Source organism: Vipera berus (assembly GCF_964194415.1).
Source record: "Vipera berus genome assembly, chromosome: 3".
In the NCBI taxonomy this organism is placed as follows: Eukaryota; Metazoa; Chordata; class Lepidosauria; order Squamata; family Viperidae; genus Vipera; species Vipera berus.
In genome coordinates this window covers 127,867,232-127,890,365 of record NC_138204.1, presented here as the reverse complement: position 1 = coordinate 127,890,365, position 23,134 = coordinate 127,867,232, and the positions used below count along the sequence as shown (strand labels likewise).

General features: G+C 36.4%; 1 protein-coding gene across 1 annotated transcript in view; it reads right to left on the bottom strand.

Annotated features, from left to right (window-relative positions):
• The window catches only part of LPCAT1 (lysophosphatidylcholine acyltransferase 1), a gene marked incomplete at both ends in the record, with an annotated part of 46,658 nt that overhangs the window by 18,367 nt on the left and 5,157 nt on the right, over positions 1-23,134 (bottom strand). The window contains 5 exons of the mRNA XM_081322154.1: positions 2,445-2,503; positions 4,562-4,622; positions 8,785-8,897; positions 14,027-14,241; positions 16,755-16,897. Coding sequence (XP_081178280.1) covers positions 2,445-2,503; positions 4,562-4,622; positions 8,785-8,897; positions 14,027-14,241; positions 16,755-16,897 — 591 coding nt within the window. The remainder of the gene's footprint in view (positions 1-2,444; positions 2,504-4,561; positions 4,623-8,784; positions 8,898-14,026; positions 14,242-16,754; positions 16,898-23,134) is intronic.

Genomic DNA, 23,134 nt, shown 5'->3' with positions numbered 1-23,134 from the left:
ACCCAATGTGGCTTCCCTAAGACTGACTATTGCTTAGAAAAAGTGCTAAACTGGTATGAACAGGACTTCTGATTGCCCATCACAGATAAAAGCTAATATTTTGTTTCACTTTTTTTTTTACAAAAGTCCCAGTCTTAGAAGGGATTTAACTCTGGCTTGTTGCAGTGTTCCCTTTAGCTGTCTTACAACAATTTTTTCAGAATGATTGTGCTTTTGTAATACTGGGCAAGTTGAAAGCACTTCACTTGCTCTGTTTACAGTAATATTTCTCAACCTTAGCAACTTTCAGATGTCTGTACTTCAAATCCCAGAACTGCCTATCCATGAGTAGAAATCTAAATATCTTTGAGTTATCAAAGTTGAAAAACACTGATTGACATTACTTATTTTATAAAGATATTCAAATTCCTCTTCTTTTCCATCATCTTCTAGGCTGCTTGGCTATATAAGCAGCTATAAGTCCATGAATATAATTTTCTTAAATAATACAGCTAAACCTTGTGCAGCCAAATGCAAAATTAACTGAGATCTAATTGTTAACTTATACCCACACTGGTGTTCTCAACCTATAGTACTACAGGTTTTGCTATTAGCAAGTGCTATTTTATGTTACTATTATATAAGTATCATTTAAATCTTAATTATAATTAAGCTGATAATGTCTAAAAGATGTTAGCTTAATTATTTTTCCAATAATTTTTAATTTTGCATCACTATTTTTTAAATTTATAGTTACTATTTTCAAACTTTGCAGGCAGATTGTTTTTAATGGCATAATTATAACTGAATTATAATTATGTAGTTATATAACTATAACTGAAATCGATTAATGGCCAAAAATATTATTAACTTTGTAAAATGCCTTATTTCAGGGGTGTCAAACTCAATTTCATTGAGGGCCGCATCAGCATTGCAGTTGCCCTCAGGGGGCCAGGTGGGCATGGCCTGGGTGGGCGTGGCCTACTGGGTGGGCGTGGCTAGAGTGCGTTTGGCCTACTGGGTGGGCATGGCCAGCTCTACATCGTTCGCATCAAGGGTGCCTATGGGGGCCTGGGCAGGAGTTGGACAGATCTGGGGGGTCTCTGGCAGAAGGAGGGTCTCTGGGCCAGGGCCAAGGCAGTGGGGGCCATTCCCTCACTGTTTCCAGGATGGCTTTGCGGGCCGCATGAAACCACTTCGCGGGCCGGATCTGGCCCCCGGGCCTTGTGTTTGACATGTCTGCCTTATTTGCTCTCTCACACTGAAGAATTAAGCCAGTTCATGATGTACTGTTGAGTATTTGTCTTGCAATAGAACATTTTAAAAAAATTCAACACTTATCTAGTCAAAGTATTGGTCCCTTACTTTTCAAGGAACAACAACAACAACAACAATAATACTAAGTTGGAAGGGACCTTGGAGGTCATCTAGTCCAACCCCCTGCTCAGGCAGGAAACCCTATACCCATTCAGACAAATGGCTGTCCAGTCTCTTCTTAAAAACTTCCAGTGTTGCAGCATTCACCGCTTCTGGAGGCAGGTTGTTCCACTGGTTAATTGTTCTGTCAGGAAGTTTCTCCTTAGTTCTAGGTTGCTTCTCTCCTTGATTAGTTTCCATCCGTTGCTTCTTGTCCTGCCTTCAGGCTTGACTCCCTCTTCTTTGTGGCAACCCGAGATATTGGAATACTGCTATCATGTCACCCCTAGTCCTTCTTTTCATTTAACTAGACATACCCAATTCCAGCAACCATTCCTTATGTTTTAGCCTCCAGTCCCCTAGTCATCTTTGTTCCTCTTCTCTGTACACTTTCTAGAGCAGACATGTCAAACACAAGGCCCGGGGGCCGGATCCGGCCCGCAAAGTGGTTTCATGTGTCCCACGAAGCCATCCTGGAAACAGTGAGGGAACGGCCCCCTCTGCCTTGCCCCTGGCCCAGAGACCCTCCTTCTGCCAGAGACCCTCAGATCTGTCCCACTCCTGCTCAGGCCCCCATAGGCACCCTTGATGCGAACGATGTAGAGCTGGCCATGCCCACCCAGTAGGCCATACGCACTCTAGCCACGCCCACCCAGTAGGCCACGCCCACCCTGGCCATACCCACCCGGCCCCCTGAGGGCAACTGCAATGCTGATGCGTCCCTCAGTGAAATTGAGTTTGACACCCGTGTTCTAGAGTTTCAACATCTTTTTTACATCATGGTGACCAAAACTGGATACAGTATTCCAAGTGTGGCCTTATCAAGGCATTGTAAAGTGGTATTAATACTTCACATGATCTTGGTTCTAACCCTCTGTTAATGCATCCTAGCACTGTGTTGGCTTTTTTTGGCAGCTGCAGCACACTGCTGGCTCATATTTAAGTGACTGTCCACTAGGATTCCAAGATCCCTCTAATACCTTCCAATAATTCCTCTAACACACAGTATTATTTCAGATATTAATATATAAGATCAGTACAATACATACCAGCTTGTTTGGATAGCGTAAGATCACTGGTTGCACAGGTACTCCAGGGATAAATGCTCCTACAATATGCATGGGGTACATTTCATTATAACACTCTCTCACTGTAAGCTATTATGGTCTTAAAGAAAACTGAATGGATCTAAATCCAAAGAAAACCCACTAAAATCAATGACCATTAAATTACTTACATCTTACTTAAGTACCGCTGATTCCACTGTGTTCTAAGCCTGAATATGCCTGGACTTTGAATTGCATGAGCAATAGAGTATCTGTGTTAACTAATACTTTAACAGTGTTTATTTTCTAGACCAGGGGTCAGCAACCTGAAACAGTGAAAGAGCCACTCGGAACTGGTTGCCTCACAAAAGGAAAAACTGGGAGCCGCAAAAAATGTGTGCGCATGCGCGTACATGCGTGCATGTGCAGAACAGGGTTTGACTGAAGAGTGGAGCCAAGGCGAGATATGCATGTACCCTGCATATTTGAATTGATTGGTTGAACTTTTTTAGTCCCACTTTTTTTTTTGGACTGCACATAGCAGAGGACTGGGAGCCGCAGGAGACGGCTGAAAGAGCCACATGTGGCTCCGGAGCCGCGGGTTGCAGACCTGTGTTCTAGACAATATAAACAATTGTCTACTGACAGCAATATTTCTCCTGCCAATATAATCCCTTGATGTTGATATATGTCTGTGGAGATTTTTAGTCCTCCAGGTTATGGTTGTTCCAAAAGTGCTTTTTTTCTTTCTTGTTCTCCAAAAGGCAACTAACTGGACTTTGTTTTTTCCCCTGAAGACATCTTTCCTTGATGTTGATATATATTTTCCAGAATGGACAGAGCAAAAGTTCTATTACAAGCCTGTTCATTGGAATATACATAATGTTTTGAATAAAATACATTACAAGATGAAACAGGTGCTTCTGCCCTTTTTAGAAGAGTTTTGAGTTTTAAAGAATTCTGATTTGAGTCTGAAATAAACATTTTGGATTCAAATTAGGGCCATTGCAATGCAAGAATACTTCCAGAATGGATGAAATAATCCATTTTATGCTCAATGTTTTTTGAATTTGAAATATGTTGCATATCTTGATATTTGTTTGCCAACAATACTTTTTTTTTAAAAAAAGGAAAAGAAATCTGCTTTATATAAGTTTTCCACATAGATTTTATGTTTATGGCTTAAATATTTATGTGAGTATAACTGACATTATTACTGATCTCAATGGAACAGATATTAGATGGAAAAAATGCATTATAAATCAAAGTAAAACTGGAAAACCAGAAAGACATCACAAGTGAACAAATCAAGACTGTTTTATGTGTTTTTCAGTTTCTCCAATGCAGAAATTAACATCACCTTTGAAAGATTGCTAGTGCCCTTCTAGATTTGTATTATTAACATTCATATTTTGGTTCATTATTTTACCTTTCCCTAGAGTTCATCAATTTACCTATAGGAATACAAAACTCTTTGAAGTCCTCTTTCCAAGTTCCAATGAAAGAGGACTTAAGACTTTTACAATAAACTTTAATTTCATCTGTATGTTATCCGGTTCTTGAAACTGTTAATGAAATCTGTTAAACGAACATTTCTCCTTAATTAAGAAGTTTCCAAATTTTACTTTTACTTTTCTTTTTCTGTGAGAGCTTTAGGTCATGCCATTGGGGAAAAGACCAGAAATTGGTAGTATTAGGAAAGATTAATGCAATGCAGTCAATTATTAACAATACACAATCACAAGAACCTGGATTATAAATTCAAATTCAAATATATTTCACAAGTTATTTTAAGATATTTTCTTGAACGTCATACCGGTAAGTAAACACAAAAGCATGTACATCAAGAACAGCCTTTGTATTTTGCCAAGGAACAGTCATAACAGAATATTTAAATTTCTTAAACAGGCCAAGCATTTCTGGTCAATTAAATTCTACAAGGCATAATATTTGCATATGTATAAGTGTTACAAAAATACTCTCTAGGTACCCTGCAAAAGAAGGAAACAGAAAAGGGCATATTTGTTGTAATGTAGGAAGTGAAACTAAGCAATAACAAATACTGAATTTCATGTTTCAATATCCAAAATCCTTAAAAGAAAGTTGTACAAAATACATACCAGGTTTGAATGTAATTAGGCAGGATCGATTAGTGCAGGTTCCTTCTGGGAATATCATTATCTTAAAAAAATAAAAATGTCTGGTTAATATTTTCTAGGCATCTGGTACATCCTCTTAGGAAACATATTTCAAATGCAGAATTTATAGTCTTGAATTTGCTACTCAAGGCACTTATAAAGGGAAAGTAGTAATCTCTGAAAGAATTCATGGAATGAGGTCTAGTGTCCATATAAGCACTCTCATCTTTGGCACTCTGAAAGGCAGGAAGTACAATGAAATGTTTTCTCTCCATACACCCATTCCTTCTTATCTAAGAAGACAGCTCTTTACTTCTTAAGAAGAAAATACACTGGCATAGCAGCCACTAATCTATCTCCTCAGAGCCCATGTTTGGAATTCCTCAAACTGCTTCCAGTTCAGGGAACTGACTTCTAGGAATGGCTGAAGCACCCTTGCAAAGACATAGTCTGGAAAAGGAACAGAACATTCAAGAGTGTTGCAAAAAGTTCTCTTCCCAAATCACTGAATTTTGCAGAAAGGACCCAAATTTAAGCAAGAGATCTATATATGAAAAAAGTTGGGTATATTGAAAATATAACTGAATGACAATATTAAATATTATTAGAACTTCAAAATGCATGGTTACTTTTCAATATTTAATTCAGGTCTAGTTGTTCAATCTCAAAAATGATATTACAGATAGCCCTCAACTTACAATAATTCATTTAGTGACTGTTCGAAGTTACAACCGCACTGGGGGGAAAAATGAAATTTTGGGTTCGTTTGAGGTTTTAAGTTGAGGACTACCTGTATTAAATTGGAGAATATTGAGAAAAAGAGGGTACAATGATCACTATATAAGAAAATGCTAAATTGCTGGTTCATTCAATTCAGAGAAAAAGATAGTTGATTAAGAGACATAATTGTATGAATCAGTAAGGAGATCTTGGGGAAAAATAGTCGTATTTTCTAAGCTCACTTTACTTAGAAATGAATAAATGCTGAGACCTTTCCCTTTTGAAACACACAATTGCTCTAAAATCATTCAAATATTAACTATGTTTATATTATACTAAACAAAAATGTTCATTGTTATAATTGCAGAAATGGGAGGCCTTTGTAAAGTCATGGATATTTTATTACTAGGCTCTACGTACATTCCATAAGCAAAGTGGTGCCATTAAAAAGCACAACATGCGATTACAGACTTCTTTTACAAAAGGTAAATACCGTTTTTCAGTTACAACCTTTGTAGCATCCCCATGATCTTGTGATCAAAATTCAGATGCTTGGCAACTGGTTCATAGTTATAACTGTTGCAGTGTCACGGGGTCATGTGATCGCCTTTGGTAACTTTCTGATAAGCAAAGTCAATGGGGAAGCCAGATCCACTTAACAACCAGGTTACTAACTTAACAACTGCAGGGATTCACTTAACAATTCTGGCAAGAAAGGTCGTAAAATGGGGCAAAACTCACTTAACAAATGTCTCACTTAACAGCAGAAATGTCAAGTTCGAGGATTACCTGTATAGGAATACCTCTCCAGTGATCAGCAAATTCTGGTTCATTTCACAAGCTGGATAAGACAACCCCAGCCCTCCTTCCAAGGGCTCAATGAATACCGTTGAAAATACTGCTGACAAAGAACTATACCAGTTTGCCACACTGACCTCACTCATATGTCACATTCAGATACGCTTATGACTGGAGAACATGCCAGCTATATGTCTTCTGTAAACAGATGTAGTTAATGCCTAGGCTTTGTTAGCGAATATATTATAGTGCCCAAATAAAGAATCCTGGTTTTGATAGTAAGAAAACAGAGAATTAAGCTATTAAGCAAACCAAAACTTCACTTCTAGATTTCCTTTCAACTGATAAAGTCCTATGTTCTAAATCCTGATAATTCTGATTAATCAAATGACTAATCAAACCAGAGAGTATTAATTTAGGTTGGTTTATGAGAAAAATCAGTAGCCTGAACTAATGGATCCACCGATAATGCAAACTCAGAAAAGCACAGAAAAAATCAAGTGACCATATATGAGAATTATAAGACTTATGTACCCTTCACTGCAGAATTGTAATTACAACACAATACTGTGCCGAGCATAATGTTCCACATTCAAGGCATCCATGTAAGAACCACCTGTCAATGGCTTTCTTAGCTTCAAACAAACAGACATTTAGTTGGGATGATATGACTTCACTGATAAGACAATTTACATTTAAATTTCTATGGATCAGAAATTTAACCTTAAACCCTAATTGTCTATTGTTTCCAAAACCCTACTAATTTCTTTATTTTTCATGGAGTCCAATATAACAGTCATATTCAACTCCTATTATTTTAAAGACCTTCAACACTTTTAATGGATTTCTTGTCTTTTCTTTCAGCATATAAGCCTAGAAAGTCAACCAACGACTTTTCTGTTTAGCACCATGCTGGATACTTGGTTTTCTGCTCTATTTTCTCCCTCTTTCCTTTCTAAAAAGAAAAAAGAAGTATTTAGCAAAAAATCCTTTCAATCAAGCCTATAACTGACCACACCAACTGGATACTTCACATTCTTTTCGGCTCCAATAAAAAGCAAAATAAACATATGCTAACTGAGGCCCTTAAAAACGGTCTCTACTAGATTCTTTCCTCTACCTTTCTTTTAAACCAGAAATACAGTGGAAAAAAGTGCTTCTCCTCAGTAACTCTCCTCTGAGTGCTTACTGTGAAGACTGTCATGGCTGTCAACCACTTAAGGCAACAAAATGAAGAAAATGTGGTTGGAGATGATATACAGAGCCAGAAGTAACATGAGAAGGAAGATGAAGTCAAGCACAAGCCCCACAATGTATTGTGAAATGTCTAGGGGAAAAAAGAAGGCTGAGTGAAGATGAAGAGAATCTGATGAAGGGACAGGACTGTAACTCAGACTTCCTGGTCAACTCAATATGCCTGGCACATACATTCTTTGCTCATCTGCCTTTGGGTTTTTTTCCCCCCCGTTTTTGCTAATCCTACATTAGTACATGAGCACAATTCCTAAGACAAGGAGGCATCTGTGCAAAAATACAGGTTTTAAAATAAAAAAGATCATTCATCTTTCACAACTATGTGTATGCATATTTAAAAAAAATGACTGCAGGAAAAGTACCACATTTGCCCAAGAAAAGAAAAGAAAAAAGCTAAAATGTCCTACCATATGCAAGGAGGGGAAAAATGCAAAATTGATCTCATAACCTGAAAACTCTCTCACCACTATTTGTAATATACTAGACTGAAATAACTTAGGGACACGGTGGCTCAGTGGGTTAGGACGCTGAGCTTGTCTATCAGATGGTCGGCAGTTTGGCGGGTCGAATCTCGAGTGCCGCATAACAGAGTGAGCGCCTGTTACTCGTCCCAGCTTCTGCCAACCTAGCAGTTCGAAAGCACGTAAAAATGCAAGTAGAAAAATAGGGACCACTATGGTGGGAAAGTAACAGCGTTCCGTGCGCCTTTGGCGTCTAATCATGCCAGCCACATGACCATGGAGACGTCCTCGGAGAAGCGCTGGCTCTTCGGCTTTGAAACGGAGATGAGCACCGGCCCCTAGAGTTGGAAACGACTAGCACGCATGTGCGGGGGAACCTTTACCTTTTTAGACTGAAATAACGATCATTGTAAGTACCATATAAATAGTAAGATGAACGACCACTATAGAAAAGGGTATCACGATTCTCAAAGCTCTCAGATATCTAATAAACAAAAGAACTAGAATGCTAATGAATCAAAAATTTCATTCAAATGAATTATCAATTATGTCAAATGTATTATTATAAAATAATAAATCTGTATGTAATCAAAACTATAAACAAAAATAATACTTCCTTTGCCTGCCAACATTTAGAGAAGACAGTTTAACATCCTCCTTTGTAAACATTCATGGGCAAATTGCAGGTTTAGAAATAGAAATATGGACTAAAATTCCTAAGTATTATTTAAAAACAGCATTTTTCTGTTTTTATAGGTAGGTTTACCACTTTAAATCAAGTTAAGTATAGGAGAGAAGTAAGAGTATGCTAATTCAATAGGACAAGGAAAATTCTGAATTCAAACTGAAATTAGTCTTAATCACTTTTGGGATTTAAAGTGGAGATGGCAATCATGTTGAACAAAAATAGCTTATTTATAGTATTTCTTTACAGGCAAGAAATACAGTTAAATTAAGATATTTTATTGATACCTGTGGCCATTTGCCATTAGACTGAGCACGCCGTCTTATTTCCTCAACAGTTTTTCTGCGGGAATCCTGATCCGATCGAGATACAAACACAGGTCGAATATATTTGATTAAAGCTAGAAAAAAATACATAAATGTCAACATTCCCAAGTTTGTTCCTTTGATATTGTTTAGATTATATAAAATGCATCAATTATTAAATAAAGCAAAACAAAATATAATCGATAAACATTCTAGAAAAAAGATACTGTAACTGTTAAACTTGTATTCCGGGCAACAGCAACCACTGCTGAGTGCTACAATAGTAGCAATTCATTAAAAATAAACTATTTCGATATTACTCTGCACACTGAACCCTTAAATTGAAAGCATTTTTTAAAATCCAATTTAACATACCCATTATATTCTCTCTTTTTTGGAAATTAACTTACTGAACTGAGTACAGTTTGAAGCTTCAAACATTTGAGACAATTACTTATTCTAGATGAGAGGAAAACTTAACTAAAAAGCCAAAGCATAGCACCTTAGGGAAAAGTTTATAAAGTCAACACCATGTAATTTTAAAATTATGTTATTTTGGTTCGTGACTGCTGTTACATCACATTTATGTTTATAACTTATCATGGAGTTATTTTGGACTGCACTGTTATTATAGCCTGTTTCTTACAGGAAAAGCTAATTTAAAACAATCTTCTTACCTGACTCTCTAGATAGTTTACTTGAATTTCCAGATATACACTGAGAATTCTGAAAGTTATAATGCAATACTTTTGGAAAGCATTAATTTGGAGAACATTATTAGGCCATCTCCCAGGAACTTTATTCAACATTATCAAAGAGAGCTTTGAATTTTTACTGGAGACTTTTCAAATGTAAATACAGCATGGCAGCACTCAACGGATACAGCAAAAGCCAATAGGGTTGGAACTAGTCATGACTTGTAAGGGCAAACATCAAGAACACCATGGCTATAGATTAGATTAGGAAGTCAAAACAATATTTAAAAAAAAGCAAATGGCAAACTATTTTCTTGCTATTCCTAAATGGAAGAAAAGGACAAGTCAAACTATTTTCTTGCTATTCTTAAGAAAAGGACAAGAATGTGCGGGTAATCTTCATTTAGTGACTGCCTCAGACAATAACTGTTCACAGGTATGACAATCCACTATATGACCAATGCCAGCGTTTATGACCTTTGCAATGTCTCTCTCAATCATTACAGTCAGTTAGTAAGCACTGTCCTGTGCCTGACTGTTCCATTCCCCCCCCATAAAAAAACCAGAGAGATCGTCTCCTCCTGAGATGCTTTTCTCCACAAGACCTTAAAAAGGGCTAGCTACAAGTTAGCTCTGTGGTTTAGCTGATTACATCCCTCTTGCCTGGTCTCAGCTGCTGCCTGAAACTGACAAGACCCTAATCAGTTTCACACTGAAGACTTTCCTTTCCCTCCCTAAGTGGCTCTAGTTCGTAGCTGCCAGGGCCCTAAGTAAACAGGTCATACTAACTGCATTCTTTTTGATGTATTCCCTACTGTGTATCTGCTTATTCTCTGGTAATCTCTTTTTCTCCAATCAATGAAAATATAAACCATTAATTCTCTTTTTCCTAATTATCCCAACACCAGGGTGAGCAGTCCCAAAGGTCAAGGGGGAAAAAAAACTGCAAGATTTGCCCTTTCATCCAACGTCCTTATAAACTGAGTTACCAAAACCTTCCCTGCTATTTAGGCTCATCCATCTGTTTTGGGTCATATCCTTCTAACACTGTAAAGCACTGGTGTCAAACTCGATCACATCATATGACATATTGTGATGCATTGCGACATTTTTTCCTTTGCGGAGCTGGGTTGGGCATGGCCTAAGCATGATGCATCCAGCCCATGAGCCACCAGTTTGACACCCCTGCTGCAAAGTAAAATCATAAGCACTGTCACATGATTTTTCATTTAGCGACTGAGTTACCAATCCCAATTATAGTTGCTAAATGAGAACTACTTGTATCCACAGAACTATCAGGAAACAAATAAGACAGGTTTTACTTATGTACAAGCAGCTTTTTTTCCTGCCTCTCATTCTCCCTACTGCCTATGAAATATATTCTCAAATTTACCTACCATACTCATTTGCCAAACTATTTTACTATACTTATTTATAACATCATGGACCTGCATGGTATTGTGTTACTTGTGAAGCAAAAGAAAAATAATTGTCTAGGAAAGTTTCCAGTGCTTTCAAGAGGGGTTTAGGAAAGAAGACAATAGATTTTCTGAAAAAGCTAGGCTAAGGAAGATTGGTTGCCATCTTTCATCTGACGCTCACCTTACAGTGTTGTTTACAAGAATAGAACTGAACAATCTCTTAGATGCCATCTTTAGAATACAGAGATAGGGAAATGCAAGAGTCTTGGTGGGTTGATAATATTGTAGGTTATTTTTCAAAACAGAGAAATGTCAGCTTAAAAATAGGACTGGGCTACATCTCATCACATTTCAAACTTTCTACCATGTTTGTTTAGGATGCAAATTGACTTTCCTTATCTGCTTCTCTCAGGTAAGTAAGCCGAAGCTACTTGCTCAGCGGATATCTTTCCCAAATGATTGCTTGTACAGTTCAGCTAAAGATGTGAGTCCAAGGCAGAATGTCTATTGTCAAAAGTATTCCAAAATTGCTAGCAAAAAAACCCCCCAAAATACATACGCAAGAGCTTGATTTTTTTACTTCTTGTGAAGAAAAAAACCCCAATTAAAATATAATATTTTTCATTTCCACAACAGGCAAATAAGTGTTACACTCAAGATGCAAGGGCTCAGCAATATTCAACAAGTTTTTGGGGGGCATAATCATAAAAATTTGAAGAGTTTATCCTGAGCAATATCTAATAATTGTGTTTCTGATAATTTGATCCCAGTTATAACTACAAATGTTGCAAGCAATCTAGCTACCTGAAAGAAAATTACATAGCAATTTTAAATTAAGAAATGTAGTTGACTTCTGTTTATGGAATCACTTACGGAATGCCAACAAGTATCATCAATCAAAGTAGTTATCTGAATTCACAATCTAAGACAAACACTGATTAACAAACAAACAGAAAACATACACACACTGAACAAATGAACAAAATACTTTTAAACTAATATACTAATAATCGGAAAACCTCTTAACTCATTGGAAAATATATTAAACCAAACATTTTCAAGCAATTTCTTGTCCAGGAAGGGCAAGAACGCTCCAATGCCACTTAAAAGCTTTTTCCTATAGATGCCTTTATGGTCTAAGGCAGACATGTCAAACTCGCGACGTCATGTGATATCGCGTGACGTATTGGAGCTTTTTTCCCATTGCCGGCAATGGGGTGGGCGTGGTTTTGTTGTGATGCGTCCGGCCCGCGGGCCGGCAGTTTGACACCCCTGGTCTAAGTTAAAGTAAGGGAGCCTCTGAAAAGAAGCTATGCTGAACGCCTAGAATAGAAATAGTTCATGCAAAAAATAATACATCAAAAATATGTGGGTTTTGCCAAAGAGCCATTAGTAAAGAGCCCTACCAAAGAATCTCTAAGATAGCCCCCATCCATCCAGACAGGCAAGACACCAGAACATAAACTGACAGCAAACAGCACTCCTTACTAGCACTGATGATGTTACCTAGTTAGGGTAATGAAACATCTACAAGAAAACAAGCAAGCTCAGAGAGCACCGAGGACCCTTGATTCTACTGTTCTCTACATCTACAAGTGGAGGAACATGAGTCCTTCGGGAGAAGGGCGGTATACAAATGAAATTAATAAATTAATAAATTTTAAACAATTGTCAACTTGCACAGCATGCTAGCCTGAAAACAAAGCACAAGGTGCTGAATGAAGTCTCTAACTCTGACATTTTATTATGTGACTTTCCATAGTACTCTTGCTACTGCCGATATCAAAGTACATGAGTCTACCATAAGAAAGAAGCTTCATAAATTAGATCTTACATAGGAGTTGTGCCAAAAGGAAACCTTTGCTGTCCAGAAAGAACATCAGAACAAGACAAATGTTCACTCACTTCTGGAACGAAATGAACTGAATAAATAAGACAAACATGAGAGCTTTTTGGCCATAATACTAGACGACTTGTTTGGAGAATACCAAAGACAGAACCCAATGCCAACTAAAAAGCATGATTGTGGCAATGTTATGATTTCAAGCTGCTTTGCTACATCAGGGGCGGAGCAACTCACTTATCACATAATTTATTATTAATTTTTCATAGTATTAGACGATGCTTGAAACCTAATATGAAACAATCTGTCAGAAGACTGAAGCACCTTGCACTTTGCACCATTACAATGACCTGAAACATTCCAGAAGATTTGTCAAGAGATGGTCGCAAACAAATAAAAGGAAATGGAGGGTAATGGAAAGGCCAGGTCAAAACTCAGATCTAAATTTCACTGATATGCTATAGAGCGGTTTGAAACAGGCTATGCAAGAAATCCCTCAAACAGGCAAAAATTCTGGAAAAGTGGGAAAATTTCCCCCCAGCTGATGTTAAACATGCCTAACATGATGTTGTTTCTGCCAAAAGGGATATATAAGGTATTAGAATTAAGAGTGTGCTTATTTTTTATACAAAAGTATATTAATTATTTTCTTGAATAAACCATTGCAAAGTCAGTTTTTCAGAGCTCTTTTGTTCAGTTTTGTCATCCTTAACTTTATATACTGTTTGAAGACAAAATGTTATTATATCCAAATATTTTTAAACAAGAATAATAGTTTACATGGGGTATATTTACTTTTTCACGTTACTGTAGTTACAAAGAAATCTTGGAATCAATGGTAACCCATAAAATATTATAGGTAACTTCAACAAATACTGTATAAGTGAACCTTATAGCTATGGAGTTCTAAACCTACTTGAGTAGAATAGTGGTCCTTGAAGTGATTTGTTAATACATTCTTTGATCGATTAATAATACATATCCCAACGATTTTGAAGGGAGCAACTAAGGGTCTAGTTGACAGATTCTCAAAGCCCAAATATGACCCTGTGAGAATGACTCACATATAGTAACAATGTATTAAAAATATGAAGTGTTTTGCAGGAGGGGCCCCCCTACAAGATTTTGTTTAAAATTCTGTTCTTTACATTTAACAGGTAATCAATAGTTTAGCTTAGTTGGTATAATGTTTAGAATAGTTTTTCAGTTACCAAAACTAAATGCAATCATCTGAATATTACTTGGAAGATAATATTTTTACTTACTTCCCCACACAGGAATATCTTTGCTTTCAGCTTTCATAACAATGGAAGCCATAGTCATTGTCACTGGTATTGCATCAAAATACGATGAATGTGGAGCCAGGGTCAGAATTGCTGCTTCAGTGGGCAATGCCCGTCTACCCTTCACATTTATCCAATGAAATCCACCAGCAAGCCACATTGTTCTCATAATTGCCTTCAGCAAGATATCAATAATTCTGAAAACAAGTGGATACAACAGATGCAAAAGCAAACTTGTTATTTTAAAATAACATGCTAAGCCTTCCTAGTTGACCAAAAGTTTTGAATTTATTAAAAAGATAAAAGTTCTTGCTTCTTGAGAATGTTTTTAATTTTAAAGTATCATATCTTATGTCAGAGGATTAAAAGTTACTTAAACAGTAAAATGTGACCTATGTGCCCAGTGATTCCTGTGACTGATTTTATTATACATACTTCCAAAGGCAGATGGTTGCAGCAGATCACTATAAAACAAAAATTACTACTGCTTAAGATAAATTGATGGTGTGTAAATTTGGGGACCAACAACCATACTTGGCATTTAAGTAGCATGCCAGGGCATTCAGTTCAAAAAAAGGGGGTGGGCAGAAATGGATGGAGTTATGACAAAACAACTGATTTAAATTCAATAAAAATTAAGTTACAATGCTCACTACCTGTGTTCAAAACTTATAGCAGAATGTTCCACTGTCTTCATACCATTCTGTGTTCTCCCAGAATGTGCTGATTTGGGGACAGTTTACTGCTTTCTAGAAATGATTATTCCAGAACTTGGAACAGTCCTAAAGTTTCTAGGGCCGAAGGCAGTCTAAGTTACTGGAATAAATAACTGCTAAACCAATCCTGCTTTCTTCTGATGTTACTATTCATTTTACCACCTCCTTGCCCAACACTGCTATTGTTTCCCGAAAATCAGACCCGGTCTTATTTATTTTTGTCTCCAAAAGAGGCACCAGGTCTTATTTTTGGGGGGTGTCTTTTCCACTCACCTCGGGGCGTCGACAGCCCCGCCCAGCCGGCCAACTTCTTCTGCGACCAAAGGAAATGTCTCTGCAGCTGAGAATGGAGCTCCGGCCTGCATTTTGCCATCAGAGGTCTTTCCAGAAGGCTTCTGCAGCCGAGAAACAAGCTATGGATTCAATGTGTAGCTCGGTTCTCAGCTGCAGAGGCCTTCTGGAAAGGCCTCTGATGGCGAAATGCAGGCCGGAGGATGCAGAAGTGGCTGGCAAGGAGAGGCAGGCTGCAACGGTAAGTGGGCATGGGGCAACTCCACACCCCCACCCCAGCTTGAATTTTAGGCATGTGCCTCACTCTAAAACTAGAGCTTATTTTGGGGGGTAGGGATTATATTAGGCCCACCCTCAAAAATCAAACTAAGTCTTATTTTCAGGGTATGTCTTACTTTCGGGGAAACACAGTAGAAACTATAATCAAGTCTCTTCCGAATCCAAACAAAATGACTGGGAGAGTCAGGAAAATAAAAAAGCCAAGTTTCACAATCAGATCAGCTTTATGAAGGCCATTAAATAAGAAGTGAATGCATATTTGACCCTCACCCTGTAAATATCCATCATTGATGTTCAATCAAAGCAGGCAGTTACATTTTTATGCATAAGGACCTTGGCCACAAAGCATTCTCTAAAGGTGAGCGTCTCTACTTTAAAAAATATTTAAACGTGCATATACCAGAACTAGGCATTTGAACAATCTCTTTTTCTTTTAAGATATTATGATGAAGCACTCGGACAACAGAAGGCTATTTTCTACATTATTTCTCATATGACTAAATGTGAAAAGTATGAATGAGGAAAGGCTAAACTGCTCAGCAACTGTTAGAGTTTGATCCAATCAGATGTACCCTATGTTAATCCTGGTATTAACATTGCACGGCAGAGCACACACAGAAATATTTCCAGAAACAGCAGTGCTCTCAAAAGCTTATCAACATTTTCAGCAACTCATCTTCAAATTTAAAAAGAAAAGTAATGCAAATGGATGCAATTTAAGTAATTCAGGAAGATTCTAAACTGAAAAATAAGTAGCATTGTAGGATGAAGTTATTCGTTGTAAGCAAGTCTATCTTGACTGTGTTGCCTGATTTATGTACTGAAAACCACATTCAGAAGGGGGAAATCTTCAGCACACAACCTGGGAAACACAGACACTGAACCATCAAAAAAAAATTCTATTTTATGTGAACGTATTACTCCAGAGGCAATATTTTAGGGCACAGCACAGTGCATCTATTCCTGCATTATGTCTTTAACCAATTACTGTATCTGAGACAAGAAAGAAGAATGCACTCAAGAACATGCTATGAATTGAATTCTTATCATATAATAAGAACCCTTATGCCTTATTATGGAAGTATACTTTCTCTGCAGTATATTCATTTTAGAGTCATACCAAGAAATAAGTATTTTAAGTTACTGATCTCAGAGTTGCAATATTTGGAGGCTGGAGGCCACAATTCAGTTTTTCATGCTTCTTAAGGGCTACATACATTATATGCTCCCATCCTGACCCTAATGTTACTTTCACTGAAATAACATCACTGGAAATAATTGCCACATTCTGGGGCTGGGCTAGTAGGAGGGTGAATAAGTGGGGTCCTGGGAAGCTGAATGGAACCCACTTTGCTCATTGCTGTCTTATACCAATTGAGGTATGGCAAGAGATACTGGCAAATAAAATAGACATAATAACTTACTTTCGCCACCATGATAGAGGCTTTTCTAGCTGTTTCTCAGCAGATCCTATTGAGGCAATGAAGGCAAATGGCCAAGCCAGCAACATCATAAACGCAGCAAAAAACAGCCGGATGGGGAACAGAGTCAAGGTCATGAAGACAATCTGCAAAATTAAAAGGATTCATTTCAAAGGATTTGGTTTGGACACAAGCCAAATAATATCTGATTGATGAGCATATAAAACAATTAGCAAACCTTTCTTTTTCTCTCTCTGGTATACAAATGTAGTAACAGGTAATGTTAAAGATGCCTTAATTTGTGGTTCCAAAACTTCATTTTGTACAGATGGGAAAACTTTAAAGTGACTAAAAGGGGCAAAAAAATATTTGTAATTCTATTGATTGTTCAATAAAATTCTGTCATATTCTTATATATATAAAACTTAGTTAGCATGGAAGAGCATGTATAATTAAACACCGAGTTGGAATATATAGTTAGATGTTTTCTATATTTTGTTTAAAATCTAAATTTTGTCATAGCATTTTAAAGTAAAATTAGTTGCAGAAATTGACTAATAAAGATACGCAAAAGTACTTTTGCATATATTGTATAGCTTTCACAGCACAGGCACCCATAACTGTTTGATCTAGGGCCAAACTACATAATCCATGAATTGTCTGTGACTCCTTAGCCTATTTTGACAACTGCAGAGCACTCCTAACCTGCTATGTTGGATTAGTAGCATACTTCATACTAATTTTGCCCAAAGAAAAGAATTTGTGAAAGAATAACCATTTCATCCTTAACCTTCCTCTTCCAGGTTTAACCCCCTGATATGTCAGATTTGGAGAAGTCTCATGACTATAACGATAGCTGAATACTAACTTAAAATATCATATACAGCTTTTACAAGAATTGAACTGTGGAAAAGCACAAATTTGCATTCTATTCTCAACGTTTTTCTAAACTAGTTCCAATGTATCAGAATCTGTGCCCTGCTTTGCAGGTAAACTCACAGCAAAGTGATGTATACATCATCTCAATTGTCCATATTTTTATTTTGATCATCTATCAAGGAACTCCAAAAAGCCACCATGGTATTACTTAGTAGCCCACATATTTCATTTATTTCAATGTCTTTTAATTACATAGGTCAATATGAAATGCAATTTTGATTTGCTTTGCAACAAATTTCTCTTCATTTTAATGTAAAGAAAGAGTGGAGGAGTTTTCTTCAATCAAAGCTGTAATTTATATTTTTATTTGCTTCCAAGGGCAGCATTTGTCAGTTTTGGATATTTTGGCTCCACATTTTTAGTCCTTTTTTGGATATTTTTTGGGAGGGAGTTGGTTTCAGTAGAAAATTAACAGTTATCTGAATATACATACTTATACCAGGGATATCCAATGATACAGATTTTATGTTCAATACATCTTACCAGTATTTTGGTTAGACAACTATCAGAGATATCTTTAAGAGTGTAGAATTTATTATAATTCAACTCCTACAATTTCATTTACTCGTTCACTTAAAAATCCTTTGATTTTATATATAATGTGTTAAAAATACTTTGCTTATATATAGTTTGAAGAAAAAAATTAATGAGATAATGATAATTAAGACAGGCTATACTTTCAAAAGTGGATTATGATTAAGAATCATGTTACTTTAATGAACAGGAAAAATGAATCTGTTACATAAGAACCTATTTCACTTTTTATGCTTGGAAACTAAAGAAATAAGTTTGTTAAATAGAAGAACATACAAAGAATGAAAATAACAATTAAAAAACAGGCATGTCAAAACACATGGCCTGTGGGCCGGATGCGACCTGCACAGGCCGCACCTACCCCAGCCCAGCAAGGGCAAAACAAGTCCCAATATGGCCCACGATGGAATCAGGTTTGACACCCCTGAATTAAAGGATATGTGAAATATGTAATTTATCACAAGTAAAATAAATAAGTTCTAGAGGTAGATATTAGTTTAAATATGAAAACTCTAATTTATTTCTTATATTACAGAAAATATTGTAATCATTTTCACCATGCAGATTAATAGATATATAAGGTTAGGTTCTCATTATAAATGATAATATAACACTTCGAAGTAAGTCTGAGTGACAGATATAAAATCATAAAAATACAATCACATTAAAATGTGTCAAGAATCTTTATTCTGAGGCATCAATGATATCTAATATATACTGTATGGAGAGCTACCTTTAAACTATTCATATTCTACCTAAATTGTAGCATTTAATACTATTATATAAGTTCTTATGATTTCTGAGCTATATCAAAGCTTTCTGGATTACTCAAAAAGATTTTACTCAAAGCTGGAAGTAGAAGACAAGAGATATCAAAGACTATTTTCAAATCTCCATGAAAAGAAAATTTGCTTGAAACTGACAGCATTAGCTCAAACAAAAAGGTGTAGCTTTCTGATTAAGAAACAACATTTTACTCCTAAGAATTTCATTCACCCTTCCTTTTTATTTTTTCCATGACCAATATTTTCTTATTTATTTCTTTAGTTATTAATCATAAGAATTTTCTGCTGGATGAAAAAATGGTTGGTGGGGCATTTTTACATTTAATATTCTCTTTTAAATGGCATGTAGATGTTGTTTACCTCTGTGTGTCTACTGATGGCCAGTTTGTCTGAGTGCCAGGTTTCCAGGAATTATTGGACTTGCTTAGTCTAGGATACTCATAGTTTCCCAGTTGAAACTAGGGTTAAATCTATCCATGTGTTGTGAAATTATGGAGTTTTCATTATGTCTTCTGACTGCTGGTTGGTGTTCATTGATGTGTTCTGCTAGTTTTCTGCCTACCGTATTTGTCCTACATAGTGGCTGTTACAGGCCTTTCACTGTATGTTGTGGAGGACTTGTTTTTTCTTCAGGGGCTGCTGGGTCTTTTGGTCTACTTAGGATGTTTTGGAGGACTTTAATTGGTTTGTGTACCTGATGATGCCATGTGGCTCTAATGATGGCTTCTGAAATATTTTTGACGTATGGCAGTGTTATGCTTTTTCACAGCTTGTGTTGGTTGTGATATATTGTGTGGGTACCCATTTCTTTTTGGAAGATGTTGTATAGATCAGAGGTCCCCAACATTTTGGGCACCAGGGACAAGTTCCATGGAGAGATTTTTCTGCAGACTGGTTTTGTGTGCTGCCTGCATCCCGCAGATGGGGCTTTGCTTGTTGGTGCGGCCCAGTTGCTGGCATGCTGTGGCACGTTACTGGTCCACAGACTGGGGGTTGGGGACCCCTGGTATAGATTATCTGTTTCCTTTTTCTGATGTTCTGCAATATTTTCATAAAGCCTTAAAAACATATGGGGTTGAGAGGTTAATGAAACCTGTGAAATGCAAGTATTATAGTGACTGTTGTCCTCAATTGCTAATTACCGGTATTATGGAAAACTTTTATTGGGCTTTAATTTCTATGTTAGGTGTCCCAAGTCACTCTTGTGAAATGGAAGCCATATACCTTGCTTGAACAAATACATAAATAAATAACAAATATATTGTGTCCCAGATTTTCAGTTTAGAGGCATATGCAATTTGATCACTTTTATCAATTGTTTAAAAAAGTGTTTCATGAATCATCTTATATTTCAAGCAGAAATTCATATCACAGATAATTTGATAAACATGTCACCTTACTACTTGCAGATGGATTTCTAGAGATTAATATCATTTGTTGCTAATCCAAAGTAATTTAAAAAACAAATAATGAAGTTAGCATGTAACTATTAGCTAAAACTACCAGACAACACTGAAGATACTGGATATTTTTGCTATATTTCTATTAACTAAAACTATCAAAAAGTACTGGAAGTGTATTAGTGATCATTAGCTTGAAGTTATCATATTGAAGATGAGAATATAGGGGGGTGGGGGGAGACCAATCTGAAAATATTTTTAAACCATGTCTTTTAGAATGGAATAATATAGCCTGTTGATATAATTTTTAGACTATAAGAAGTTTGTGTTCCAATAGATTCTGCAACAGCTTAAGCATTGCAAACAATACTAATTTCCTGTTTTGCTTGCTTGAGTTATGAGGGGGACAAAATCTTGCAATAGCAGAGATAACCATGAGAACACAAGCATAGCTGATAAATGATATGCTGTCCTGAAGGTTTTCCCTCCTACTACCTTTTTATAGAAAGTTAAAATTAAAACTGAATGTTTAATTTCAAGACTGAAAAAAATGAGTGAAGGAAAATAAATTTTTGAAAAAGGCATATGAGATTATAATGGATATGTTTCAGCTTTGACATCATCTATTTTCCAAATTGTCCTACACCTTTCATAAGGTTCAAAGGTGTCCACAACTCAAAGAAGATGGTTGCCATTATACCCTATTGTTTTCTCTAGATAACAATTTTATCCTCTTATAAAGCCAGCCCTTGAATTAGAAGAGTTCAAAAGGATTTTGGGATGGCATGCATGTGCTCTGATTAAAATCAAGGGGTGCCAGAAGAATTGTGAATTTCATTGTTGCACCCTCATTGGCAAACAGCTCAGCCATTTTTCTTCAAATAGCAGGTCTTTGCCAATCAAACAAAATTCACATGTAATCCTCTGAACAACGGGGGTTCTTCCACAGTTAGGCACCAGAGACTATCGCTGGCAGCTTTCAACATAGCAAAAAGGAAGAAAAACTCTTTTGCCATGACATGGATATAAAATTCTCACATTTAGTCTGGATTCTGTTTAACAACACAGACACTGTTTATGGGCTTTTTGCCATTTGGCTGGTTCCTGTTGAGGAAAAACAAACTCTTTTCACATCAGCAAAGAACTCTTTAAGATATCATAATCACTATGCTATTCTAGAATGGTAAGACACCAGCAGATGCTAAGTAGTAGCTGGTGAGAATAATTCTTATTCACTGTTTAGTAAACAAAGCACTACCTACACTTTAACCTTGAGTTCATAAGCAGCAGAGCCTCAAATTGCAAGTTTATTTATAACTCTATTAGATTTTCAGTCAGATCAGGACTGGTGTTACCTAACAAACAAGTATTTTATATTCTGTCACTGATTAATCTACCAAGTTTGTAGAAACAATTCAAATAATTATGGACTGTCTTTGATGGTAACTAAGACCCTAGAGACAGCCAGTTTGGTGTAGTGATTAGGGCATCAGGCTAGAACCAGGGAACTGTGAGTTCTAGTCCTGCTTTGGACCCAAAGCCAGCTAAGTGACCTTGGGTCAGTCACTTTCTCTTAGCCCTAGGAAAGAGGGAATGGCAAACCACTTCAGAAAAACCTCACAAAGAAAGCCACAAGGACATGTTCACACAGTGTCCAAGAATTAGACCCAAGTGAATGGAACAAAAAAAAAGTCCCTAGATCACATACCAAAGAAAACAAATAGTATGATAGAACATTACAAGATGGACTATCTTGCAAATAGAATTATTGCATGCAAATTGTACTAAGACTCATTGGATAGCTCTTGAGGGGACAGATGGATTTCCGGGCAAAAGAAATAGTAGTTAAAGTTGAACATAAACTTGAAATACTTCCTCACAAATTATTACTGTACTGGAAAAAGAAAGACATGATTACAGATACAACTGAAAACTGAACTAGCCACAGCAAAAAAAAAAAAGCGAATGCTTTTACTGCATTTTAAAAAAGAATACATGTAAGGGGACTTTATGCCTAAAATAAGTTGATGAAAAATTAAACAAAAGTTGTCTTCAAGTCACACTGAACTCCTGTGACTTCATTTAGTTATCTCTGCAACAATATGGAAGAGATTTCTCATTGCCTTTTTTAAATTTTGGAATAATTGCTAAGCACATTTGATTTGTGCTTAGATTGTAAGCCGCCCTGAGTCTTCGGAGAAGGGCGGGATATAAATGGGATTAAAATAAAAAATAAAATAAAATAAAAAAATAATAATTGTCTAATGTATGTTAATTTAACATGTACGATTACATACTCGGGAGCCCCATAATTGTGTTCACTTTCTCTGAATATGTACATCGTTGTTTATGATTGTAAGATGTACCTTATTCTACCTGGCTCAGAGGTTTGCTTAAGAATCTTAATAAACTTTAATAAATGCTTGCCACCACACAACTTTATCTCTGCCCCAAGTTGTTTCACTAAACAACTTTAATAGCATGTTAAATATAAACAAACACACAAAGGAATTAAAATTAAGGTTTTGGTTTAATTCAGCATAAATATAACAATTTTCCAATGAAATTAATGGAATTTAAGGCAACCTAACTGGTGCATTTTGAGGGTTATATTAAGCACTTCTCTTGTCTGGTGAGGACTCATCTGTTAGAGACCACAGATGAGAAATATGCTATTTAGATCCTGATGATAGGATGACTATGAAGCAATGTGATTCAACAAACT